Source organism: Balaenoptera physalus (assembly GCF_965194825.1).
Source record: "Balaenoptera physalus genome assembly, chromosome: 2".
NCBI classification, from domain to species: Eukaryota; Metazoa; Chordata; class Mammalia; order Artiodactyla; family Balaenopteridae; genus Balaenoptera; species Balaenoptera physalus.
The window spans coordinates 26186881-26211096 of record NC_138883.1 but is presented as its reverse complement, the minus strand read 5'-3'; the positions used below and the strand labels follow the sequence as shown (position 1 = coordinate 26211096).

The 24216-nt window shown below is 46.5% G+C and overlaps 1 protein-coding gene across 1 annotated transcript in view; it reads left to right on the top strand.

The window, feature by feature from the left end:
• The window catches only part of LRRC74A (leucine rich repeat containing 74A), a gene marked incomplete at its 5' end in the record, with an annotated part of 38075 nt that continues 13859 nt past the window's right edge, over positions 1–24216 (top strand). Inside the window, 12 exon segments of the mRNA XM_082451963.1 lie at positions 1–33; positions 302–349; positions 353–404; positions 1939–2067; positions 4814–4986; positions 7257–7364; positions 8408–8504; positions 13047–13096; positions 13447–13528; positions 18714–18799; positions 19168–19362; positions 22860–22955. Of these exon segments, the coding sequence (XP_082308089.1) occupies positions 1–33; positions 302–349; positions 353–404; positions 1939–2067; positions 4814–4986; positions 7257–7364; positions 8408–8504; positions 13047–13096; positions 13447–13528; positions 18714–18799; positions 19168–19362; positions 22860–22955 (1149 nt within the window).

The following is a 24216-nucleotide window of genomic DNA, read 5'->3' as shown; positions in this document are numbered from 1 at the left end:
ATGAGGTCATGGAATGTTAAAGATGAAATGAAAGTGGGTCCTAAGTCATAAAGTTGCAGGTGGGTGGGCATCCTTTCAACAGGGCTCCCAGGAATAGAGCTGTACCTCTCTCCTTGATGATCCCGGGAAGTAGCTACCTCTCCCAGACAGAGTTGGGGTCAAATCCAGACATGTCTCACCAAAACCCACTCTCCCCAGGGCTTGCTGGGATGGAAGGGTAACTACAGCCCCCAGCCCCCAGGATCTGTCTAGGTGAGAGAAGGGTACGCAAAGTTTGAGACAGAGGTGAACTGACAGGTAGCTTCTTAGGGAAGCAGCAGAAAGGTGGCAAGAAGCTGGCAGCAGCCCCTGAGAGGGCCCCGGCACCATGGACAATGACGACCCTCTTGAGCCTGAGACAAAAGGTGAAAATGCATCCCATTTCTCACCACTCAGGCCCTTCTGGCTGCCTCAGTGTAATGCCTAGTGACCACGTAGACCTGGAGGCCCCCTTCCCTCTTCTCCTGGGACCCTCTAGAATTGGGGTGATGTGTGACATTGACCTGACTTCAGGGCTTGCCAAACAGGGAATGAGAAAGTTGGATGCAACGCTGTACTGGAACTGGCTCATACTAGCTCTGGCTGACTTTAATTTTCATTCTGTGAGCTGGCCGATGTCAATGTTGGTAGTTGGAAATCAACCATGTTAGGAATATTTACACCACCTGAATTGGCTAACATTACAAAGCAGGATTTTTTTTTTTTTTTCTGGAGAGCCAGTTAAACAGTTACCAACATTCCACTGGTTGGATGGAATTCTAAAATTGTTTATCTAATGAGGAAATTAAGAAATCATCACTTTTTGAGGGCTACGTCTGATGGCTAAGCTGCTGTATGTCTTCTAAATGTCTGACCACTGCTACTTCCACCCCTTGTCACACAGACCTTGTCTTATAGGCTGGGAAATAAATGTTGGAGCTTGGGTCTATGGACAAGGGCTGAGAAGGACACAAACCTGCATGGAATCATTAGGAACTCCACTATCTTAGAAACCGGGTGGTCAAAACTTGCGACCCGTGCCATGAATGCTCAGCCCACCCGAAGAGAGAAGGTTGGTTGAGTTGTGACAGGCCATCCAGTGGTGCAGCCTGGCTTCCTGAAACCATTGCATCCTGCTGACGTGGGAGGACGAGCCCTGGACTTTGTGTGGCTTTCAGAAGCCCAGGGCTGGTTCCAGATCAGTGGCCCAACGGCAGAAAAATCACATCTAGCAAGTGCAGGGGACTAGTGTGAGGGAAGCCTAGGACACGTATTTAATCATAGCAATTAGTTTCAATCCCAGGGAGATCTGCAAGCCCTTCCTTCTGCGTGGTCATAAATTTGGACTGGAAGGAAGAGAAGCTAGGTCAGATCCTTAGGAATCAAGTTATCCCTCTCACTCTCTGGAACTGCTTCTGTTCCGCTTTATTTTACACTTGACCCAAGGCACCTGCCCTGCCCCTTGCCCTCCCAGCATCATCTGTGCCTGCCAATGAGGAAGTCTAGGCATCAGCACACGTCCTTCCCCTGAAAGAGTAAAGCAGACCCTGAACCCCACCTGAGCTAATAAGAAGGAAAAGAAGGAGCAAGCAGCCAACGTCCAAGGCTGGCCCAACACAGGGGATGGGACAGGAGAGAGGCCTCCAGAGAACACGAAGGGCGTTTAGCACAGACGATTCAGCCAGGAGGCAGCTCTGTGTCAGGGAAAGAGGGCTCGTAGAGGGGAGCCCCCTGGCAGGGCTGAAGGCAGGTTGTAGTCCCTTGGCACCTTGAGCCACGCGAGGCTGAGGGACAAAGGTTGCAGCCAGGACTCGGGTTGCAGATGAGAGAAACAGAGGCGCAGGGCAGCCAGTGGTGGGCTCCACCTGAAAGGCCAGCGGGTTTCGTTTCCAGAATCAAGGAGATGAGTTTTTCTTCCAGATGAGAGTGACACCGTGTCGGCATGGCAGAGCAGTGACGAAACACTCTACTGTGAGGCTGAAGCCCCCATGGCTGTCGAAAAAGAGAAACCAGCCCGGGAGAGCTCAGAAACAGACCTTGAGATTGAAGGTGAGCGAGCGTGGGCCTTTGGTGGGTGAGGGGTGGCTTGCCTCCTTCCTCAGAAGCTGGAGAAATCAGTTTCCCAGTTGGCCAAGGCTCTGCCCGGTGGGACCTGCTGCAGAGGGAACGGGGCAGAAACACCTGCGCTCAGTTTTATGCCACGACCTCCCCGAGGCTGGCCCGGGGGCAGCAGTCTCTGCTGCCCCATGCTCGTGGCTGGACTCATGAGCAGAGGGGTCCCATCAGCTTGTGGAAAGCTGGAGCAATAAGTGAACAGGGGCTTCTGGTTTTCTGAATGTTTCCACATGTGGCATCTTATGTCACCTTTGCAATAGTCCCGGGAGGTAGGCATTATTACCTGCCCTTTACAGAGGGGGAAACTGAGGTTTAGAAGGATTGTGTGAGTTGCCCAAGGCCACCGAGAGTTTGCCAATGTCTGCTGATCCTATGTTCCCCCCACCTTGTCGATCTACCTTCCCTATTCCATATTCCAGGGGCCCCTGGAGGATTTATGGCCCATCTTGCATCCTGGCGACATTCCTCTACTCACATTAGAGTTCTTGTTTCCCCAGCTTGAGAGCCCCGTGTTTTCCCTCAACAAATCCAAGCGTGTCTGGGTATGGGGAGGGGTGCAGGCTGAGTTGGAGCAAAGACTCTGTTATTGCAAACAACACGTCCACCCTCTTCTCCTTTCCAGTTTCCCCAAGGAAGGAAGTGCCAAAAAGGACACTTGGGAAGCAGGGCCAGAACAGTGCTGGCTCCACCTGATGGGCTGGCCCCAAACTTCCCAGGCTGAGGCCAGCCGGCCCAGTGGCCCTTTCCCTCCCATGTCCCGGCGCTAGGTGGTAGGTTGTGATCAGTGGCAGCAGAGATGCAGGGGAGGCTGCTCTGCCAAATTCCGCTGTGTCGCTCGTCTCCATGGTTACCGCCCCCCCCCCAGGGTCCACATACTTCACCCTCAACACAGACCTCCTCCCTTGCCTTCCTAACTTCTTTTCCGCTTCAAGGCTGCTGCTGATATTGCCTGCGACACTGAATTTTACCTGGTTGGCGGGGTGGCAGATGGAAACACTGGATGTTTTGTCCCAGACTCCAGCTTCTAGCTCATTGCCCCTCCCCACCACCACTCCCCGCAAATGATAACATTGTTGCAAGCTGCCTCTAAAACATAACCTAGGGAATACAGCTAGAAGGCGTCTGCAGAATCAACCGCAGCAGAGCGAGTGCAAGGACAAAGCTGGGGGTCACCTACTCTGCTTTGGCAAACAGGAGCCCCTAACGACTGAATCTGGCACCAACTATTCTGTGCCGGACGGACACTCAGGGCTCAGCTCCTCCAGCTTCTGGTTCCCCTACAGCTGGTGCTGAGATGCTAGGAATGGGGCAGGAAGGGCTTCCTGGGATGAACTGAGACATGAGCCAGGCGGGAATAGCAAGCTGGTGGTGAGGCTACGGAAGAGGGGAAGTTGCTCGCCCACCACGTGCTGCTCTTCCTATACAACAGGCGATTTTGCACCCCAGGGGACACTTGGCAAACTGAGGGTGGGGTGAGGGGTGGGGGGATGCCACTAGAATCTCATGGGCAGAAGCCAAGAATCCTGCCAGATATCTTACACTGCACGGAACAGCCCCTCACAGCAGAGAATTATCCAACTCAAAATGTCCTTAGTGCCGAGGCTGAAAAATCCTGGTCTGCAGCCACTGGGAAAAGAAGGCCAATTTGCAGCTGTGCCTGCAAAATCAACTTCCTTGCAAAGACCTTGTCCTTTCACCAACAAAGCTTTCATTGTCCGTCTTAGAAATGTCTGGGGTGGGTTGGCCAAAGACTCTGAGATCTGAAGGAAAAAAACAGATGCTGGCTTAGACCCCCGCTGGCCACAGAAAGCCCTGTGTCAACAGAGCTTGCTTAATGAGGACAGTGCTGTGGGGGCATCCAGAACCCAGGGAGGCCCTCTGCCCACCGACCACGAGTCAGGATGGTCTAAAGCCCAAGGAACAAAAGCCCCCAAGAGGTTAGAATGGAGAGGAGCAGCCCCCATTCTGTTCGCTGGTTTAAGCGCTAATCAGCTGTGTTTGATTTGGGGCTAGATCTGTCATTGGTAAAGTAGGGATGACAGTCCTTTTTGTGAGGAAAAATGATATGCAAGTCTTTGAAAGAAGCAAACCCACTCAAATGCAAGTTTGTTTCCGACGGATTTGGGGGTCTCTCCATCTTGCACTGATCTGCCACCTTCAGAAGCCCACTGTGTCCTACTTGGGCTTTTTCTAGTTGGTACTTCTCTAAATCTTTAGGTAAACTTTGTTTGTGGCTCACATTTTTACAGTGGTAGTGAAACTAAAAGTGCAGTGGAGACTCCCTCAACCATCACAAATCACCAGCTTTTTGTCTGGTTGGCCTTTCAAAGCTGTCCTGAGGTGGGCAAGGATGCGCTCACACGTCCTTGTGCTCAGTCACTAGATGCAGTCAACCTGGGAAGGTCGGGGCGGAGCACATTGTTTCTCCTAGGTAGTGTGGAGCCTAAAACCAGGGGCCTTCTCTCTTACCCAAAGGGAGATGTCCACGTGGGGCTTTCTGGATTTAGGGTCTCCCACCACTGGCTGACTTTCCAGTTGGAGCTGGAACATACACCCATAGGGACAGAGCCTCAGATAAGAGAGGACGCCAGTCAGAATCGAATGTGGTCTGGGTTAACAGGGAGATAAGGCAAAGGTAGAAGAGAGACTCTACTTCATCCACTTGCATCTTTTTCTGCAGATACCGAGAAATTTTTCACCACCGGACAAAGGGAGCTCTACCTGGAGGCCTGCAAACTTGTGGGCGTAGTGCCCGTCTCCTACTTCATCCAGAACATGGAGGAGTCCTATGTGAACCTCAACCACCATGGGCTGGGCCCCAGGGGTACCAAGGCTATTGCTATAGCCCTGGTGGTGAGCATACCAGTGCGGGCACGTGAAGCCTGGCGGAAGTGGGGACTTGACAGGGTGGTAGGCTCAAGAGTCAGAGAGCCCCACCTTGGGACCCTGCATTGCAACCTCTATGCCCACCTTGCCCTAAACTCTGCATGACTACCAGTTGCTTTCCCCAACAGGCATGGATGTCCATTAGCTCCTGGGAAGGAGGCTGCTAGAGACCTGGGCCTTGGAAGTCTATGCTGTTTCCTATTCAGAAAGCAAAGGCACCAGCCTGTGGGCCCTGGAAAAGCAATTGGTCTGGGCTTGGGCCCAAACGCTAATGTGAGAACACAATGCAAAATGTCAGCCAGATCTCAATTCCAAAGCTCACCTTTGCCATAAATGAGTTCACTACTGAGCCATTCCATTTGATGTCTGCCTTTTGCAATATTATATGTAAATCTTCAAGACCACACTGTAGAGTGGATCATGTTTTCCCACAGGAAGAATGTTCTCTCCCGGCTTGGCTTGGACGATAAGGACTTGTCCTTGAACTCATCATAGCTTTCTATAATTATAATTGATTATATACAAAACTGACTCCATCCCAGGAAAACAGAAAATGTAACAGGTGTATGTCAGCACAACACTGTTTGTTCACTTAGGACAGTAAAGAAAAATTTCGATTTTTAAAAAAAAGTACCCATTTTTGGAACCATAACTGCATTTGCACTTAGCACATGTCCATTAAGAAGTCACATGACGTGAGATTGTGCTGCTCTCTGGGGAGGGGGAGGGAAGGGAGGGAAGGGCAGAGAAAGAACAAAGGCATCTTGAAATTTATGGAGCATTGAAAGACTGATTAATGAAGTGTTAGGAATTCACCATTACCTCATGAGCTTCATGGAAAAAAATGGATAATAATAAAATCCACTCAGGACTTGAGCCACTTGTCTCTCAGTAACAGCAGTTTCTGTTTAGGGGGAGTTTTTCTTCTCTGATTCTTTGTATCATCCATTTGACAATCATTGTGACATTCCGATGGACTGAACTTTTATTTATCTTTGGTACTGTTTAACTTCTCACATGTTCTGTTTCCCTGGCTTAGAGGAAGAGTATTCCGATAAGAGGGATCATTTTCATACTTCTTTGGGTCTGTCCCTCCTCCACCTATCTCCATGCCCTTGGACTTGGTGGGCTATGAGCCCCTCGAGAGGAGGAAGGGTCTCTGTTCATCCCTGTTTCCTCGGCAGTTAGCACAGAGTGTGACAAATAGATACTCACCCATGTGAAATGAATGTGAATGGACTTGGTGATCAGGCCACCTGCTACACCACATACTGTGCTGGTCCCCAGGATGACTCTGAAAGTGGTCCTTCAGCCCCCATTTCTGCTAAATGACACCTAGACTGGGAGGCCCCCTGAGCCATCTCACTTGCCTTTGAGCACGACTGAATTTTCCCACCCCCGCAAGAGAGTGGAGGCCAGAAGACACTTCATGAAGGCCCTGGGGGACCATTCTGCCTCGCAGTAATTCACACTATCACACTTTCCCTTTGCCTGAAATGGGAGCTACTTCTCTCACTGCTTTGTGTGCTTTGAAAACCGCTCAAATTCAAAGACATGTCTGTTCTCAGTGCCTTTCTGCACAGGGAACGAGGTGGGGAAGGGAAGGAGAAAAGTTCTGGTTAGAGCTAACCTCAGTCCCTCATGCTGCAACGCCAGTCATATCCACTTGTCTTGCTCCCTGTGGGAAGACAGACTAACTTGGATGTAGATATTTATTTAAGATTTAAGTTCCAGCTCCTTCTAAACAGCCTTGAGACAACATCCTGACTATCAGAGAGTACCAGACAACCCTTAAGCCTAAACTAGAAGAAAGGCCTCTGAAGGAAGCAGGCACAGTAAAGGCGTCATGCTTAAATACCCTTCTTAAATAGCACGTTCTCCTTAAACTTGGAGTAGGTCACAGGCCTCTCTCCTTAAAGCTAAATAGTTAAAATCTGTTCAGCTCACCCTTGTGCCTCATCTTTTTCAGGACTTTATTTTAATGTCCCTTTTCTAAATCCCCCTTGGTACCCCTTTTGTGGAGGGAGGTGCCCAGAATAAGCATGTCATCCTAGCAAAACTCACTGGGATGGCTTGTCCCCTGCGCTATTCTCCTGTTCCTAGCCACGCCTCTAGAATTGCTAGCCTGCATCTCTGTACCCTCTGACGTGGCTGGGATCTTCGAGAGGGGTGATGGGCTCTGGGCAAGGGCACCAACTACCTCTGTCTCTCTCCCCCTTCCCTTGTGGTGGCTGAAGTCCAACACGACTGTTGTCACGCTGGAGCTGGCAGACAATTGTATCACGGAGGAGGGCATCTTGAGCCTGGTGGAGATGCTACAGGAGAACTACTACCTGCAGGAGATGGTACTGTGCCCTGTTCTACCAGTTCCTACAACCATGCTTAGAGTCTCAGAACACACTTCAGACAAGCCAGAGTCCCCTGCCCGAGCCCAGGCCAGGCTCCAGGCTTTCTGCAGTCAGTCTGGGGCCTCCCCTCCCCTGGTGGCGACTTCTCAGAGGAGGTTCCGCACTTGAGAGCCTGGCCAGGGGCACTGTGTTCCCTGTGGCCGTAGGAAACCCTGAGAAACCGTTTCCGTCTGGATCTCATAAGCCCCCTAAATGGACAAACTTGCTTCTCTAGAGTTGCTTTATGTAAAGCAACTGAATTAAACTTTCTTAATGTAAACTTTCTTAAAGAAAATAAAGCCATGAAATAATTTCATAAAATACAGTGTGCCTGGAGACAGATGTTGGTGATGGTTGTACAACAATGTGAACGTACTTCAGCCCATTGAATTGTACACTTAAAAACGGTTAGGATGGTACATGCTGTGTTACGTCTATTTTACCACAATTTTAAAAATTAAAAAAAGAAGGGGAAAGACAATTAGGATGATAATGGCTGGCTTATATAAAATCCCTCCCACTCGCCTGAAAGGACTATGTCCTTTTATACCCCTACTACTTCTGAGCACAGTGATTCATGCTTGTGAACCAATGAAGGGAATTACAATGATTGCTTACTCTAAATTCATTTTTCAATTGTTTCATGCCAAACCCTCCAAATAAAGTTGTCTTAGGTTTCAAAAAAAAAAATAATACAATGTGCTCATCTAAAATACCAGGGCTAAATTGGGGAGGTGGGGAGTCACTGAGGTCAACTTCAGAGAACTGAGATCGGCCTGAGGGCTTCACGGTGAAGCATTAGAAAAGCCAGGGTTCCTCTCCTCCTCCTCCTCCCCTTTGCACCACCCTAACCCTCCCCATCCTTTCACCCCAGCCCTGCTCTCCCCACCCCACCCCTACTCCCTCAGTGTAGGCCTCAAGTAAGCCCCCACCCCCATCATTTGTTCATGAGGGCCCTTTGGTGGGATTGTCACATAGTTAAGTGTTCTCTTGCCTTTTAGAATATTTCCGACAATGATCTTGGTTTGGAGGGGGCCAGAATCCTCTCTGAGTTCCTCCAGAATAACACCTCTTCGCTCTTTAGTCTTCAGCTTTCAGGTGAGCCTATGAAGGAGGAGGGGGAGGACATTGGGAATGTAATGGAGAGAAGGGTCAGAGCAGAGAGATCCAGGGTCTAACTGAGCCAGACCAGGTCCTGCTGATTTCAGACACCAGAACACTGCGTCTACACCCTGCTAGATTCTTCCAACCATTCTCGTCCCCTCTCCACAACCACACTGGCTTCACGGCTGTCCTGGACAAGCGACTTCTGATTCACTTTGCAATATTCCCACCTCTGCTGGAAAGTCTCTACCCCAGACACATGCACGGCTCCCGCTCCCCCTTCATTCCTGCCTCCGCTCACAGGTCATCTCCTTAAGGGGACTTCTCTGACCTATCAAAGCAGCACCTATCCATCACCATCACTCTCTAACCTGTTTCTCTTCCTGGTTTTTCTTAACAGCACTTATTACTACCTGACCTTCTGTAGTATAACTAATTTTTAATTAGTTTATTATCAGTCTCACTCACAGAAAAAAAAAAGTCACTTGAGAACTCTATTACCCACAGACCTGCCCTCACTCAGGTTTATGGTTTGCATTTATACTATCTGCAGGGTCCTGGAATCCCTATGGCAGGAAATGAACATGCAAAGTGGTCCTATATTGGTAATATCTTGGGGCACCCAACAGAAACAAACATAAACCTCTGACAGGCTCCAGGCTGTTGGGGGTTCCCACAGATAAAGCTCCGCTAAAGACGGGCTCACAGTCCAAAATTGCAAAACAAGGAAACACCATGAGAGCTGTCAGACTTAACAAGTAATAGCATGGGACCCTTGAGAACTTCAGGAAGTAACATTACCCTATATAGACTGTAAATTGAGTGACCATAAAATTTATCCATCAAACTGCACAGGAGCACTATCAATTAACTGAAACTTCTAGTAAATAGATATCTTGCACCCAACTCTAAATCAAGTTTGATATGATTAAGAACATAAAACATACAAGAACAAATCACTATTTTTTAATAGATCCCCCCCAAAATAGAACTTCTACAAATGAAAAATATATAATTATTGAAATTAAAGACTCAATGGATAAATTCAACAGCAAATTAGATACAGTGAATAAAATTAGTGACCTGGAAAATAGATAAAAGGATATTTTACCTATCTTTGCAGTATAGAAAGGTAAAGATATAGAGAATATAAAAGATAAAACTATAAAGGAATGAATAGACTCAATATAGCTAATAGGCAGTCCAGAAGAAGTGAATGGGTGAACAACAATATATGAGCAAATAATAGCTGACATGTTTTCTGAACTGATGTATTCTCAGATACAGGAATCCTAGTGAGTCCTAAGTACAGTAAAGTAAAAAGAAATCCACACCTGAGTATATCATAGTAAAAGCACCTAAGATAAAAAGATCTTAAAAGTATCCAGAGAGAAAATACAGAAACAGAAGTTATGTATTTTTTAATATAAATGTTACTACATATTAGATATTATTCTCCAATTTTCCTTTTTTCCCCGCTGAATATATCTTGGATTTCTTTCTATGGCAGAACCGATAGATTTATCTCATTGTTTTGAACTCCTGGGTAGTTTTTCATGGTATGGATATAGCATAATTTATCTAATATCCCCCTTTTTGAAGGGGAGTGCATTTAGGTCATTTCTAGTGTTTCAATCTTCCAGATAATTTTTAAAGTATTTTCTTATCCATGCATCTTTTGAGCACATGTTCTAGTATTTCTATAGACACCCAGGAGCAGAATTATTCAATATAAGGTATACCCGTTTTGGTGAAGTTAAAAAGTAATTTCCAAATTTCCCTTAAGAAGACTATACGAGGTTATAATTCCACCAGTGGAATGTCTGTTTCCCCTATATCTCCACCAGAAGGGTTATTACCAAGCTGTTTGTGAACCAGATGGTTAAGTGTGTTGAAGTCACAGTACTTGGGTTCAGATCCCAGCTTTGACACTAGGCAATTTATTTAACCCTTCTGTGACTCACTTTTCTCATTTATAAACTAGAGACAATTATATTACCTATCTCAGGCAGTGATTGTGAGGATTACGTTAATTAAAATCTGAATCACCTAGAACAGTACATAGGACGCAAGTATTCAATAACTGTTCACCACTATTATCTTTATTACATTCCCACATTACTATTGAAATAGAACATCTTTTCAGATGCTTATTTTCATTTTAATTTCTTCTTCTAAGAAATGGCCAATTGTTATATGGGGTTGTTTGTATTATTAAGTATTAGGCACTCTTTATATACTACAGATACTCATACTTGAATGTTACATATGGCTTTCTTCATGGTGTTTTCTTACATGAAAGTTTGTATATTTACTGTTGTCAAGTTCATCAGTCTTTTCTTTTATGGATTTAATTTTTGTAATCTTGCTTAAAAAACGGTTTCCTACTTCAGATTTAAAAACATTTTTCTTTACTTTCTTCAAATATTTTTGTATTTGGTTTTTTCCATGTAGATCTTCAATATACCTAGAACTTATTTTTGTTCATGGCATTAGGTAGGAGTCATTCTCTTTCCAAAACTCATAGCCAGGTGCCCCAGCATCATTAGTTGAATAATCTACCCTTAACTAATTTGAATGTCATCGTCTATTAAATTCCCGTATAAATATAAGTTCCTTTCTAGAGTCTCTATCTCACTTCATCAATCTATTTCTATGCCAACACTGTACTGTTTTAGTATGCTTAGAATGTTAAAATTATAATATGCTATATAATATAATAATTAGTTGTAATTAAAATGATATATCAAGTATGTAATATGCAATATATTAGTTTTATAATTATATGATATGCTATAATATATTTTATATTTGAGTGGACAAAGTCTGACCTTTTTCAAAGTAATCTTGGCTATTCTTGTGTGGTTTCTCCTCCAGTTGAATTTTAGAATCATTTTGTCAAGTTCCATTAAAAAGAAAACTTACTGGGATTTTGGTTGGGGTTATATTTAATATTCTAGGTAAATTCAGGAAAGAATTGACGTATTTAAAGTATTGAATATCTTCATTTAAGAACATGGTTTCTTCAGGTCTTTTTTATGTTCTTCAATAAATTTTATAGTTTTACTTCATTATAAGTCATGCATATTTCATATTAGCTTTATGTCTAGGTCTTTTATCATTTTATTCTTATGAGAATAGAATGTTTTCTATCACATTTTCTAATTATTATTGGTATGTTTGAGAGCTATTAAGTTTTGTACACTGAGCCTATTACCAATCACTTGATTGAATTATCTTACTGGTTCTAACATTTTGTTAATTTTCTTGGATTATTTAGGTAGGTGATCATGTCTGCAAACAATGGAAGTTTTTGTCTCTTCTTTCCAATATTTATAGCTCCTAGAGAGGTTTCTGGTTGTATTGGCTAAGACCTCTAATATAACATTAATACAGAAAGCTCTTTGCAAAAATACAAATTTCCCAGCCCTATCCCAGGCTGCTGAATCAGAATCTTTAGGGAGAGGGATCTAAGAATCTGTATTTTATCAAGCTTCCCAAATGATTTCTTACAGCCAATGCACTGTTGGTAACCAACGGTATAAACACAACAATTTGAATAATAGATTGCCTAATTTTATACATTGACTAGATTATTATCTCATTTTATTGCACTGGTACCAGAAACAGCCAAAGAAGTACTTGTGTTTCAGTGGGTTCATTCATCTGTTCATTCATTCAGTAAGGATTTACTGAGCACCTGTTATGTGCCAAGTACTTTTTAGGTGCTAGAGACATAGAGCTTATTAAGGTTTCAAAGGAGAAATTTGGGAGTAAGAGTTTGTGTCATTTATTCTCCGGAAATCACCAATGTTTTAGATTGCTTAGCAATCTAGGGCTGGGGTAAGATAAGGGAGGCACTCACCTCAGCCACAAAACTTAAGGGGCAACAAAAAAAACTCAGTAACCAAGTAAGTAATAGCATAATGCAACATTTTTAAAAGTGAAAATTAATGCAAAAACAAATCCATGATGAAAAAAAAATCAACACTTTAAATAAAAAACAGGATCCAACAGGGACAGATTGGGGTGAGGTGAGTGAGGTCTGGCCATGCAAGTACAGGGTCAGATCCTGCTTTTATTTAAAATTTGGTTCATCATAGATGTTTTTGCATTGATTTGGATTTTAAAATATTAAGATATTGCCCATCGTGATTACTGAGATTTTCAAGTGCCTCATTCATCCCTCTAGGTCCAACACTGCTGCTCAGACTTGGATTAGCATTTTTATAATGTTACACATTTTAGGCACTAGGCTAGGGGTTGATGCTGTCAATGGGTGCACAGGGTATGGTGTACCAACCCCTGGAACTCCCTGGACAGTCATGGCAGAGAGAGAAGGGAAGGACTGTTAAAGAGATGGTAACTGGTTGCCTTTTTTCCCCTGTGTTCGCTTATGCCCAAACATTTGCTTTAAGTACTTCCCACCTTTTCTACGTCTGATTGTTCCAAAGGCAAGAGACTGGCAGGGCTAGGATATGGAGAGTAAGGGAGCCTTAGTCTGGAGAACGTTGCTAATGCCCCCCTTCACTACAGGAAATAACTTCAAGGAAGAATCCGCAGAGCTGTTTTGCCAAGCCCTGTCGGTAAGAAGCAAGGGGTGGGTGCAGCCAGCCATGTGAGAGATGCCCCGGGAGATGGGTGGCTCTGAGCATAGGGAAGTGAGGCTACTTGCCTGATTTAGGGAGCTGGCGAGTGTTTAGACTCCGCCAATCCTATCAAAAACCTCGGCAAGTGGTAGGACTGTTTGGATGGTGCTAAAGTCTCGCAGCAGTCATCAACAGTTCAGCAGGAAATGAACAAGAAATTGTCCTCAGTCTAAGAACACTAGTCTACTTAATTTTTGACATATGGGGGCCCACACTGTTCTAAGAGAGGTATTTGCAGTCACAAAGAAGACAAAAATTACCTCTCTCTGCACTGTTTCTTTCTCTAGACCAATTACAGAATTAAGTCGCTGGATCTCAGTCACAACCAATTCTCTGATAAGGCAGGAGAGTACCTGGGGCAGATGCTGGGTGAGTCTTCTGCGGAGAAAGGAGCCAGCAAAGGAGAGGGACATGGGGTATGACGGCTTGTCAGAGCTGCATCTCCGGTTTCTTATTGTTACTGAACGTTCTGATTATAAAAAGTGATGTAAACCACACCCAAAGTACACTTTGAATGGAGCAGACACCTGAATGTGGGAAGTAAACTTTAAAATGATTAGAAGAACGTAGAGAGAAGTAACTTGCTGACTTCAGGGAGACTACGGATTATTAAACAGAAATGGGCAGAAACTGTAACAAAAATGATTCATATATGTGACAACAGTAAGTTTAAAACTTGCATGTGATAAAAGACATTGTGGGGCAATGATAGAAAACAAGCGATAGTTAAGGAGTAGAAATGTGCAGCATTTGTATAATAGAAAAGATTACTCTTCAGAATATTGATAAGAGATCCTATAGCTCCATTAGACAGTGTTAAATACTCCCAATAAAACAATGGTCCAGGAGCTTCCCCGGTGGCGCATTGGTTGAGAATCTGCCTGCCAATGCTGGGGACACGGGTTCGAGCCCTGGTCTGGGAAGATCCCACATGCCGCGGAGCAACCAGGCCTGTGAGCCACAACTACTGAGCCTGTGCGTCTGGAGCCTGTGCTCCGCAACAAGAGAGGCCGCGATAGTGAGAGGTCTGCGCACCGCGATGAAGAGTGGCCCCCGCTTGCCGCAACTAGAGAAAGCCCTTGCACAGAAACGAAGACCCAACACAGCCAAAAATAAATAAATAAATAAATAAATAATCCTTCCCTAAGAAAAAAAAAAAATGGTCAGAGAGTATGGACAGTGACCAAGGAAAGCCAAGCGCCCACGCTCTTTAGTAGTTATAAACATGCAGCATAAAACAACAAAAAGATCTCCCTTGTCATCTAGCAGAGCTGTAAAAATTTCCCGTCAGAGAGTATCAAGGGCGAATACAAGCAAGAAATAAGAACGCTCACAAGTCTACTAGGTAAAGGCACTTTGGAGAACAATTTGACAGTGTTTACTAACGTCGAAAATGTATATATTTTCTATGACGCAGTTCCCCTCTATACGTGTCTCAGAGACGCTCTCACACATACACAGAGAGAGATGTCTGAGGAGGTTTCACTGCAAAAGTGTTATAAAAGAAAAAAAAACCCTAAACGCTCATTCCTGGGGCAATGAGTAGAAAAGGAAAGACTCCTAGCAGTGGGGATGGGCTGCTAATCTAGATGGAGTGGTGAGGGAAGCCCCTCAGGGAAGGTGGCTCTTTGTTGAAACCTGAATATCAAAGAAGAAAGAGCCGTGCTAGGGTCTGGACACACAGTGCTCCAGGCAGAAAGAAGGGAGCGTGTCCTGTTTGAGGAACTGGGGGGACAGTGTGGCTGGAGCAGAGGGGACAGGGAGGAGGATGGAAGGAGAAGAGGTTGTTGCGGTGGCCTGCAGCCCCTCACGTCGGGCCATGGGAGCCATGACGTGGGAGTCGTGGAACGCCAGGAGCCTGGGATCCATTCAGCGCACGACGAGGAGTCGTGAAGGCTGTGAGCGTGGGGACGACACGGTACAGCGTGCAGGTGTAGACGTGCTGCATGAAGCCTGCAGCTGAGGAGGACAGGAATGGAAGAGGGAGGCCAGTCAGGGGGCTGGTGAGGTGGTCCAGGCAAAAGAGGACAACAGCGTGAGCTCAGGGAGGAGGCGGTGCCTGAGCGGTGGATGGATTCAGAATCTACTTTACAACTAAAGCAGAAAGGACTTGCTGATGTGAAGAAGGAGGGAAGGGAGAGATAGACTCACAAGTCTTCTGTTTCAGTTACTGGTTAGAGGCAGGTGTCATTTACTTAGAGGGGAAAACTCAGAGAGTAACAGTATTGGGTGGGGCAGGAGTTAGGAGTCAAGTTTTCTGTTTTGGCCGTGGAGGGCTTTTGATTCCCCTTCGACGCCTACACAGAGATATCAGGCTGTGTGAGTTTGCTGTGTGAGTTTAGAGCTTGGTGAACAGGTCAGGACTAGAAACATATATTTGGGAGTCATAGCCATAGGGAGGTATTTAAAGCCATGTGTCAAGATGAGGTCATCCAGACGAGGAGTGCAGATAGAGTTGAGTAGGTGGCCATCCCACTGGCCCCTGGGTCACTCCAACATTTTTAGGGGTTGCAGAGGAGGAGGAGGAGCTGGAGACGGAGTGGTGAGTCAAATAGGAAAAGTGAGGAACCGAGGAGCCGTATGAGGGCGTATTTTCAAGAAGGGGTAAGTGGTCAGCTGGGTCAAGTAATGCTTAGAGGTCAAATAAGATAAGGACAGAAAAGTGACCACAGGGCTTAGCAACATGGAGATAATTGGTGACCTTGACAGGTGCCATGTTCGTGAAGTGGGCGAGTATGGAAACCCAACTGGAGTGGGTTGAGTTGAAAATGGGATGCCAAGAAGTGGAAATGACCACATAAGCAACTCCAGACGTTCCACTGAGACAAGGTTCGAACAGAAGGACGGGTGGCATAGAGTCCAGGAAGGTTTTTAAGAATGGAAAACGCTGATCGGAAGGAGAGAAGAAGAAACTGAAGATGCAGAAGAAGTAGGAGATGATTAGAGGAGCAAAGTCTTTGAAAAGGCTGGAAGCAATGGCATCCAGAACAAAAACGGAGGGGTCGCCTCTGAGAGCAGTAGGGACTAATCATTCACTGAAAGAAGGAGGCGGCAGGAGTGGGTGCGGGGGCAGGGGAGCTGGTAGACTGCACGTCGGAGGACGAAGCTCTCTCATCCCATTGCTGCCGTTTTTGCAGTGAAGTACGAGGCAAGATCTTCAGCTGAGGGTGGGAGGAGGGGAAGAGTAAAGTGTAAAAGAACTGTTGGGCAGTTTGAGTCTCCATTTGAAAATTAATTGTCAAACATTTTAACATCAAATTTTAGGGATTCCCGGCTGGCACAGTGGTTGAGAATCTGCCTGCCAATGCAGAGGACACGGGTTCGAGCCCTGGTCTGGGAAGATCCCACATGCCGCGAAGCAACTGGGCCCGTGAGCCACAACTACTGAGCCTGCGCGTCTGAAGCCTGTGCTCCGCAACAAGAGAGGCCGCGATAGTGAGAGGCCTGCGCACCGCGATGAAGAGCGGCCCCCGCTCGCCGCAACTGGAGAAAGCCCTCACACAGAAACGAAGACCCAACACAGCCAAAAATAAATAAATAAATAAATAAAAATTTTTTTAAAAAATCAAATTTTAAAACAAATTTAAAATGAGACAGACTACATTCTGTTTTAATATGGTTACCATCATAATATATATGCAGCTTTTAAAAAAATCTTTATTATTATTAAAGCTACCAAATATAAGATGATTACTATGTGACAGGCATCAATACTAGGCTTTTTACATCAATCCTCACAAAAAAAACCTTGTACAGGTTACCATCTCTATTTTATAGATAAGAAAACAGAAGTACGGGAAGGATAAGTAACCTGTTTAAGGTCACAAAGCTAGTAAGTGTTGAGAACAGAATTAAAATTTTAATTTTGTGGCCATTTAAGAGAGGCAGGCTTGCAAGGTTTAACTTAAGGGACTTCCCTGGTGGTCCTGTGGTTGAGACTTTGCCTTCCAATGCAAGGGGGGCAGGTTCGATCCATGGTCGGGGAGCTAGGATCCCACATGCCTCGTGGCCAAAAAAGCAAAATATAAAACAGAAGCAATATTGTAACAAATTCAATAAAGACTTTAAAAATGGTCCACATCAAAAAAATCTTTAAAAAAAAAAAAAGGTTTAACTTCAGTGAGGGACTTGGCACAGAAGAGGAGAGAAAAGTAAGAATAGGATGAGGGAAACAGGCAGGGAGAGAGAATGAAGGCAGGACAAAAGTTTGTTCTCAATATAATAGAAGGTATTGTGCACTTTCCTGAAAGTCTGTCCTGGTGGTTGACACAAGAGAAAGACACGATCAGTACAGAGTGCTCTGTCCATAAAAAATAAAACAAGGGCTTCCCTGGTGGTGCAGTGGTTAAGAATCCGCCTGCCAATGCAGGGGACACGGGTTCGAGCCCTGGTCCGGGAAGATCCCACATGCCGCGGAGTAACTAAGCCCATGCGCCACAGCTACTGAGCCTGCGCTCTAGAGTCCACGAGCCACAACTACTGAAGCCCGCGTGCCTAGAGCCAGTGCTCTGCAACAAGAGAAGCCACTGCAATGAGAAGCCCGCGCACCGCAACGAAGAGCAGCCCCCGCTCACCGCAACTAGAGAAAAGCCCGCTTTCAGCAACGAAAACCCAACGCAGCCAAAAATTTAAAAACAGAAAAAGTTAAATAAATAAATAAATAAAACAGAATAACACATTTTTCCTGGGCCTGAAGGCGATTCCTCCCACTCAGTAATCCTTCAAGAGCACTTTAGTCTCTCCTTCCAACGGTGTCCTCGGCACATCCGCCCTCCCCAGATAAAAATAACAATGATGAAGTGTTTAAATAGGATGCTTTCCCAACCCTATGTAGCACGTGAGCAAAAGCATCTTTAAGTTAAAAAAATGTGCAATTTCTGTGCAAACCCAACTTCTAGACAAGCTTGATGCCTCCGCACTTCCACCTGGCTGTATCCCTAAAGCTCTCCTGGATAGAAATTCTGGGGCCTCCACTGCTCCCGTAGGTCTCCATGAAAAAGACATCACGCGATACCACACGCCATGACTATCACAGTGTCCCTATGTAAATACAAGGTTTGCCATGCTCTCTCCATCTGTTTTAATGGTTGTGTAATTTGCCACCAGATGGATATTTATGTTATGCTTTACCCTTCCCCTGTGGGTCACAAACCTTACTTTTATACGTGATGCCAGGGAAAACATCTACAAGCATGTCGCTCTTCTTAAATCCTGTACTGTCTCCTTAGGAAGAGTCTCAGGGGTGATATTGCTGTGAGATAGAGTAAACAGATTTTAACAGGAAAATGTCTGTGACCAGATAGTATTTGCCAAATAGAGTATACCATTTGCTTGCCACCTGCAATGTATGAGTATTTTACTACGTTGTTGCCAGCCTTGGGAATCATCTTAGAATTTTGTGTTTAAATGAATAACTGACGAATGATTACCTCCGTGTTTTGCTTTGCATGAGGATTGAGCGATGCTTATCCCCAATGTGAGGGACCTCTGCCAACCCTGAGACTGGGTTCTCTGGGGTGTGGTGGACGCTGAGATGACTCCTTCCCTCCCACAGCCCTCAACGTGGGGCTCCAGTCGCTGGACCTGAGCTGGAACCACCTCTACATCCAGGGAGCGGTGGCCTTGTGCAGCGGTCTCCGGGTAAGCACTCCGGGAGTGGTGTGTTGAGCCCCGATGAGGACGGCCAAGCCCTGGAGTCAGCCATCTTGAACCCCTTCCCCATGGGTAAATTCACCCTGCTGAAACCTAGTTGGCATCTTTGGGGGTACTTCAAGGCGGCAGTTTAACTAGGGGGTAGGGAATGACCTCAGGCCAAAGGGAATGAGCCTCAAGAGTACTTGAGACTCTGAGCCCAGCTAGGAGGGATCTGGAAAGATCCGGCTGATCTCCCTCCTGGGGACCACTGAGCACCCTGTCTGGATGACAGCAGGGGACAAAAATTGGGGCCCATTGGCTGGATGAGTTGCATGCAGTCTTCATGCTGGTGCTGTTCTCCCTTCTCCCTGCAGGCTAATGTGTCCCTGAAGAAACTGGATCTCTCCATGAACAGCTTTGGGAACGAGGGGGCTGCAGCCTTAGGGGAGGTCCTCAGGCTCAACAACTCCCTGGCCTACCTAGACCTCAGCAGCAACAACATCAGCAATGAAGGGCTCTCCAAAATCAGCAAAGGATTGGAGTTGAATGAAAGCCTCAAAGTTCTGAAGGTAGTCTTCACCCGAGCTGGGAACGGGCCATCTTGTGCATGCATTTGTGTGTGTGTGTGTGTGTGAGTGTGTGTCCGTGCATTCATGTGTGTGTCCATGCTTCCACGTGTGTGCATCCATGTGCACATACCAGTGCATCTGTGTGTCTCTGCACCCATGTATGTGTGCATCAGTGTATGTATGTGCCCGTGCATTCATGTGTGTGTCCATGCTTCCATGTGTGTGCATCTGTGTATGCGTCCCTGCGTCCATGTGTGTGCATGCACGTGTGTGTCTGTGTGTATTGGCGTGGGGGCAGCAGGACGATGGAGCTGGATGTTGCTGGAGAGAAAATCTACCTTGTGCTTCATACGTGCGTACGTTCCTGGCTGTCTCTCTGCTGTAAACCCAGTGTCACCCTCTGCTCTCACCTGGCACAGGGTAGCGTCTTCCTTCCTCCCATCTGGGTCTCCTCCAGTTTCTTTTTCTTTTCTTTGCTGAGAGGGCTGTGGGATCTTAGTTCCCAGACCAGGGATTGAACCCCAGCCCTGGCAGTGAAAGCGCTGAGTCCTAACCACTAGGCCACCAGGGAAGTCCCTCCTCCAGGTTTTCTCCACACTGCGGCCAGAGTGTGCATTCTGAGCGTAAATCTGACTTCCATCCCCACCCACACCTACTCTCCTCCCACTTAGGCCCCCCCCGACCATGGCCTCCATTGTTCAAATCCCGTTCTCTCACCCTGTGTGCTTCTCCAGCCTCAGTTTACCCCCCACTCTCCCCCGCACTCCAGCCATGGCCTCAGGGTCTTTTTTCATCTCCCTTCCCGCAGGGCCCGCAGTGCTCCCTCCAGTGGCCTCAATTACTGGTCTGCCTCAGGGCACAGCTGGAGCAGCAATTCCCCAGGGACCCTGCAGGAACCCTCAGAACCTGTTTACCCCTTCACGCAGAACACACCGGAGTTCTTCCTTATACTCTCATTTGAGTGACTGACTGTCTGTCACCACTAGTTCGAAAGTTTCCTGAGGACAAAGACGTGTTTGGCTTTGCCCATTACTATATCCCCCGTACCTAGCAGAGTCCTGGGCATAGAGTAGATGCCCATTGAATATTTATTAAGTGAATGAATGAATACATATTTCATTTTAAATCAATTTGCTCATAGATGCTAATTTATAACATAGAAGCTCATGGGAAGTTGGGAACTGATGTGAGATGAGGACTTCTATGAATAGGTCCCCTTTCTGGGACTCCTACCACAAGCCAGGTTCCATATCAAGTGATTTGCCTCCTTCTTCATGGCCCAGCCCTACCAAGCGGGCTCCAGTAGCCCCACTTGTCAGATGAGAAGACTGAGGCTGTGTGACTTGTCAGGCCGTGCAGCTAGCAAGAGGCAGAGGGATGTCAGCTCTACCTGGCTTTCCACTGCAGCTCCAACTCCCGCAAGATGTGGAGGTGACTCGGGGGGACCAAAGACCTGGGGGTGCTGGTGGAAGAAGAACGGGAGTTAGGAATCAGTGAAGGTGAGCCACCATCCGAGAGGACAGCCACCTTAGAGCTGCTGAGGTGACGACAGGGAGTCAGATTCCAGCCAGTGGAGGGAGCGTGGTGACTGCAGACCAGACCAGGTGGCCGTCTAGTGACTGGGGGAGCTCAGAGGCCGGCCTGGCTGGAGGGCCACCAAGTGTGACTCAGAGAAGAGAGACTGACCCAGCCTGCAAAGGACTGAACCTCGGTCGGTGGCCAATGAAGCCAAGGAAAGTTCAGAGAATCTGAATGTTAAGACTAAAATGCTGCCTCTGCAAAATGGCAACAGGGATTTTCTCTGGTTAGTGGGATATAGGCGATTTTAACATTTTTTTCTACTGCTTTTTAAATTTTTTCTACGATGACCAAATATTTTAATTTTTTAAATTGTTTTAAAAGTGAAAGAAAAAAAACTTAAAATATACCTTTTAGTTTGGTCATATGTGGAGGCCACATCAGTTTTGCCACAGGAAGTATCTGTTGCTCTCCACAGCCAGCCCCAGTCCTCCTTTTCTTAATCTTGGAAAAATAAGGAATTCCCCCCACCCGTGAGTCAAACCAAAGATTCTAGATGCTAAGCCCTAGGAGGGCAGGGCTCCAGGCTGTCTTTTCTCACTGGAGTACTGAAAGAGCCTGGGAGCCCCCTGACATAGAGTTTTGGTCAGCCTCATCAGGAAACCATCAGCTGAAAGTCTTCAACAATAATAAGTAACATTCACTGGCTGCTTACTATGTACCATGCACTCTTTTGAATGCTTTACCTGAAGTTATGTATTGACTCTTCTGCGCAGCCCTAGGCGATAGGTACACGGTAGTGAGGGAACGAACACAAGACCAGAAAACTAGTCAGCAGAGCCAATGGGCTCCGTGCTCCCTGCTGTTAACCTCCACACCACGCCTCAGTGGCTCCCAGTACCGTGGAGATAAAGCCCTGAGTGCTTAGCTAAGCCCCCAAGGTCCTGTGCAATCTGACCCATCGCAGCTCTGTAGCCTCACGCTCTCTCCTCCTGCTCATGAAACGTTTACTTTTGCCCACACACCGCTGCACCTTTGCACTTGCCTTCCCTTGTCTTCTTTGGTGCACCTTATTCCCTCCTCTGGTCCTGTCTGCCTTCTTCATCCCTAGCTAATCCCCATTAGTCCTGCAAGGCTTAGCTCAAGTGTCCCCTCCACCATACTGGATGCCCCTTTCCTTGTTTTCTTTTCTTATTTTTTTTTAAATAAATTTATTTATTTTATTTATTGTTTTTGGCTGTGTTGGGTCTTCGTTGCTGCGCGCAGGCTTTCTCTAGTTGCGGCAAGCGGGGGCTACTCTTCGTTGCGGTGCATGGGCTTCTCATTGCGGTGGCTTCTCTTTTTGCGGAGCACGGGCTCTAGGCGGGCAGGCTTCAGTAATTGTGGCACGTGGGCTTCAGTAGCTGTGGCTCGCAGGCTCTAGAGCGCAGGCTCTAGAGCGCAGGCTCAGTAGTTGTGGTGCATGGGCTTAGTTGCTCTGTGGCATGTGGGATCTTCCCGGACCAGGGCTCGAACCTGTGTCCCCTGCATTGGCAGGCAGATTCTTAACCACTACGCCACCAGGGAAGTCCCCCTTTCCTCGTTTTCTACGGTATCAATGGGTACCTCTGTCATTGCCATCATCGCACTTCAGATTTCATTTGCTTGTTTGCCTGTGTCCCCCTCTAGAGTGTAAGCTACCTGAGGGCAGAGATCTTGTCATGTTTGCCTGTGCATCCCTCAGCGCTTAACCCAGTGACTGGCACGTGGATGTTTGTTGGATGGATATTTGGATGGATGGTTGGATGGATGGATGGATGGATGAGCAGTGAGATGGACAAGTGAATGGATGACAAATAGACAGGGAGATGGGTGCTTACAGAGAAGTCTGGGAGGAAGACAGAGATTGTGATTTGATGGGAGGAAATGGCAACCATGTTCTGAGCCAGCCTCTCCTGTCCTCATCTCTGCCTCCTTCTGCCTCGCCTTTCCTCCCACAGCTTTACCTGAACCCTCTAAGTATGGATGGGGCTGTGTTACTTATCCTGTCCATCAAGAGGAACCCCAAATCCAAGATGGAGGATATTGACATTTCCGTAAGTGATCAAATTGTTTGCTTGCACTTGGGAGCAAGCCAGTTACCATGGCCACTGTGCCAGCTCTAGCCCTCAGGGCCCTCACAGAACTGCTCCATGAAAAGGCTACTCCTTTTAGAGTACAACTCTGCCCCTTCCAGAGGTCCTTTCCATAGGAATAGCCATTCGGTCAAAAACATCATGGTGTGAAATTATTTACCAGATCCTGGGAACCCAGGACCTGCACCCCCAACAGTGGGCCTGAGGGCAGAGAGGAGGAACACCAGACGCAAAGGCAGGGGGACCCCCCCAGAACAGACTTGTCTACCGTCAGCTTTGTTGATGGATGGCTTTGGGCCTTAGAATGCTTCCAGAATCACAGGATTTTTAGACTCTGAGTATTAAAACGTGTACAGACCTGTGTTTTCATTTCATGACTCAGCCTACTCAGAGTAGTATTTGAGTGTAAATAAACCTTGATGGAGGAGGGAAGCCTGAGGAGGTGACTCCACTCTGCCAGCTTCTCTCACCAGAATCATCCTAGAGGTGGGAGCTGGTGCCAACAATATCTTATACTTATCTACTACTCTATACTCTTTTTTTAGCCCCAAAGTCATTTTATAGACACCAGTTCATTTAATCCTACCCTGGGAGGTAGGTAGAGTGTATCCATGACCTAGGGCTGCCATGGCGAAGTACACAAACCAAGTGGCTTAAGTGACAGAAATTTATTGTCTCACAGTTCTGGAGGCTAGGAGTCCAAGATCAAGGTGTTGGTAGGGTCGGTTCCTCCAGAGGGCTGTGAGGGAGAATCTGTTCCTGCTTCACTCCTAGCTTCTGGTAGTTTGCTGGCAATCTTTGCTGTCCCTTGGCTTGTAAAAATAACCCCCTAATCTCTGTCTTCAGCCTCAGTGGCTTCTCCCTGTGGGCATGTCTGTCTCCATATCCCAGTGTTCCCTTTTTCACAAGGACACCAGTCATATCAGATTAGGGCCCACCCTAATGACCTCATTTTAACTTGATCACCTGCCAAGACCCTATTTCCCAATAACGTCACATTCACAGGTAGTGGAGGTTAGGATTTCAACATTTTTTTTTGTGGGGGATACAATTCAACCCATAACAAGTACTTTTCCTCATTTTCCCATTTTACATGTAAGGAAACTGAAATAGAGAGGTTAGGTCACTTGCCCAGGACCACACAGCAAGTGAGAAACACAGCAAGGAGTAAAACGCAGGGCTTCTGCCTCCTATTCTAGAGTTCTGTAAAGGTACAGTGTTA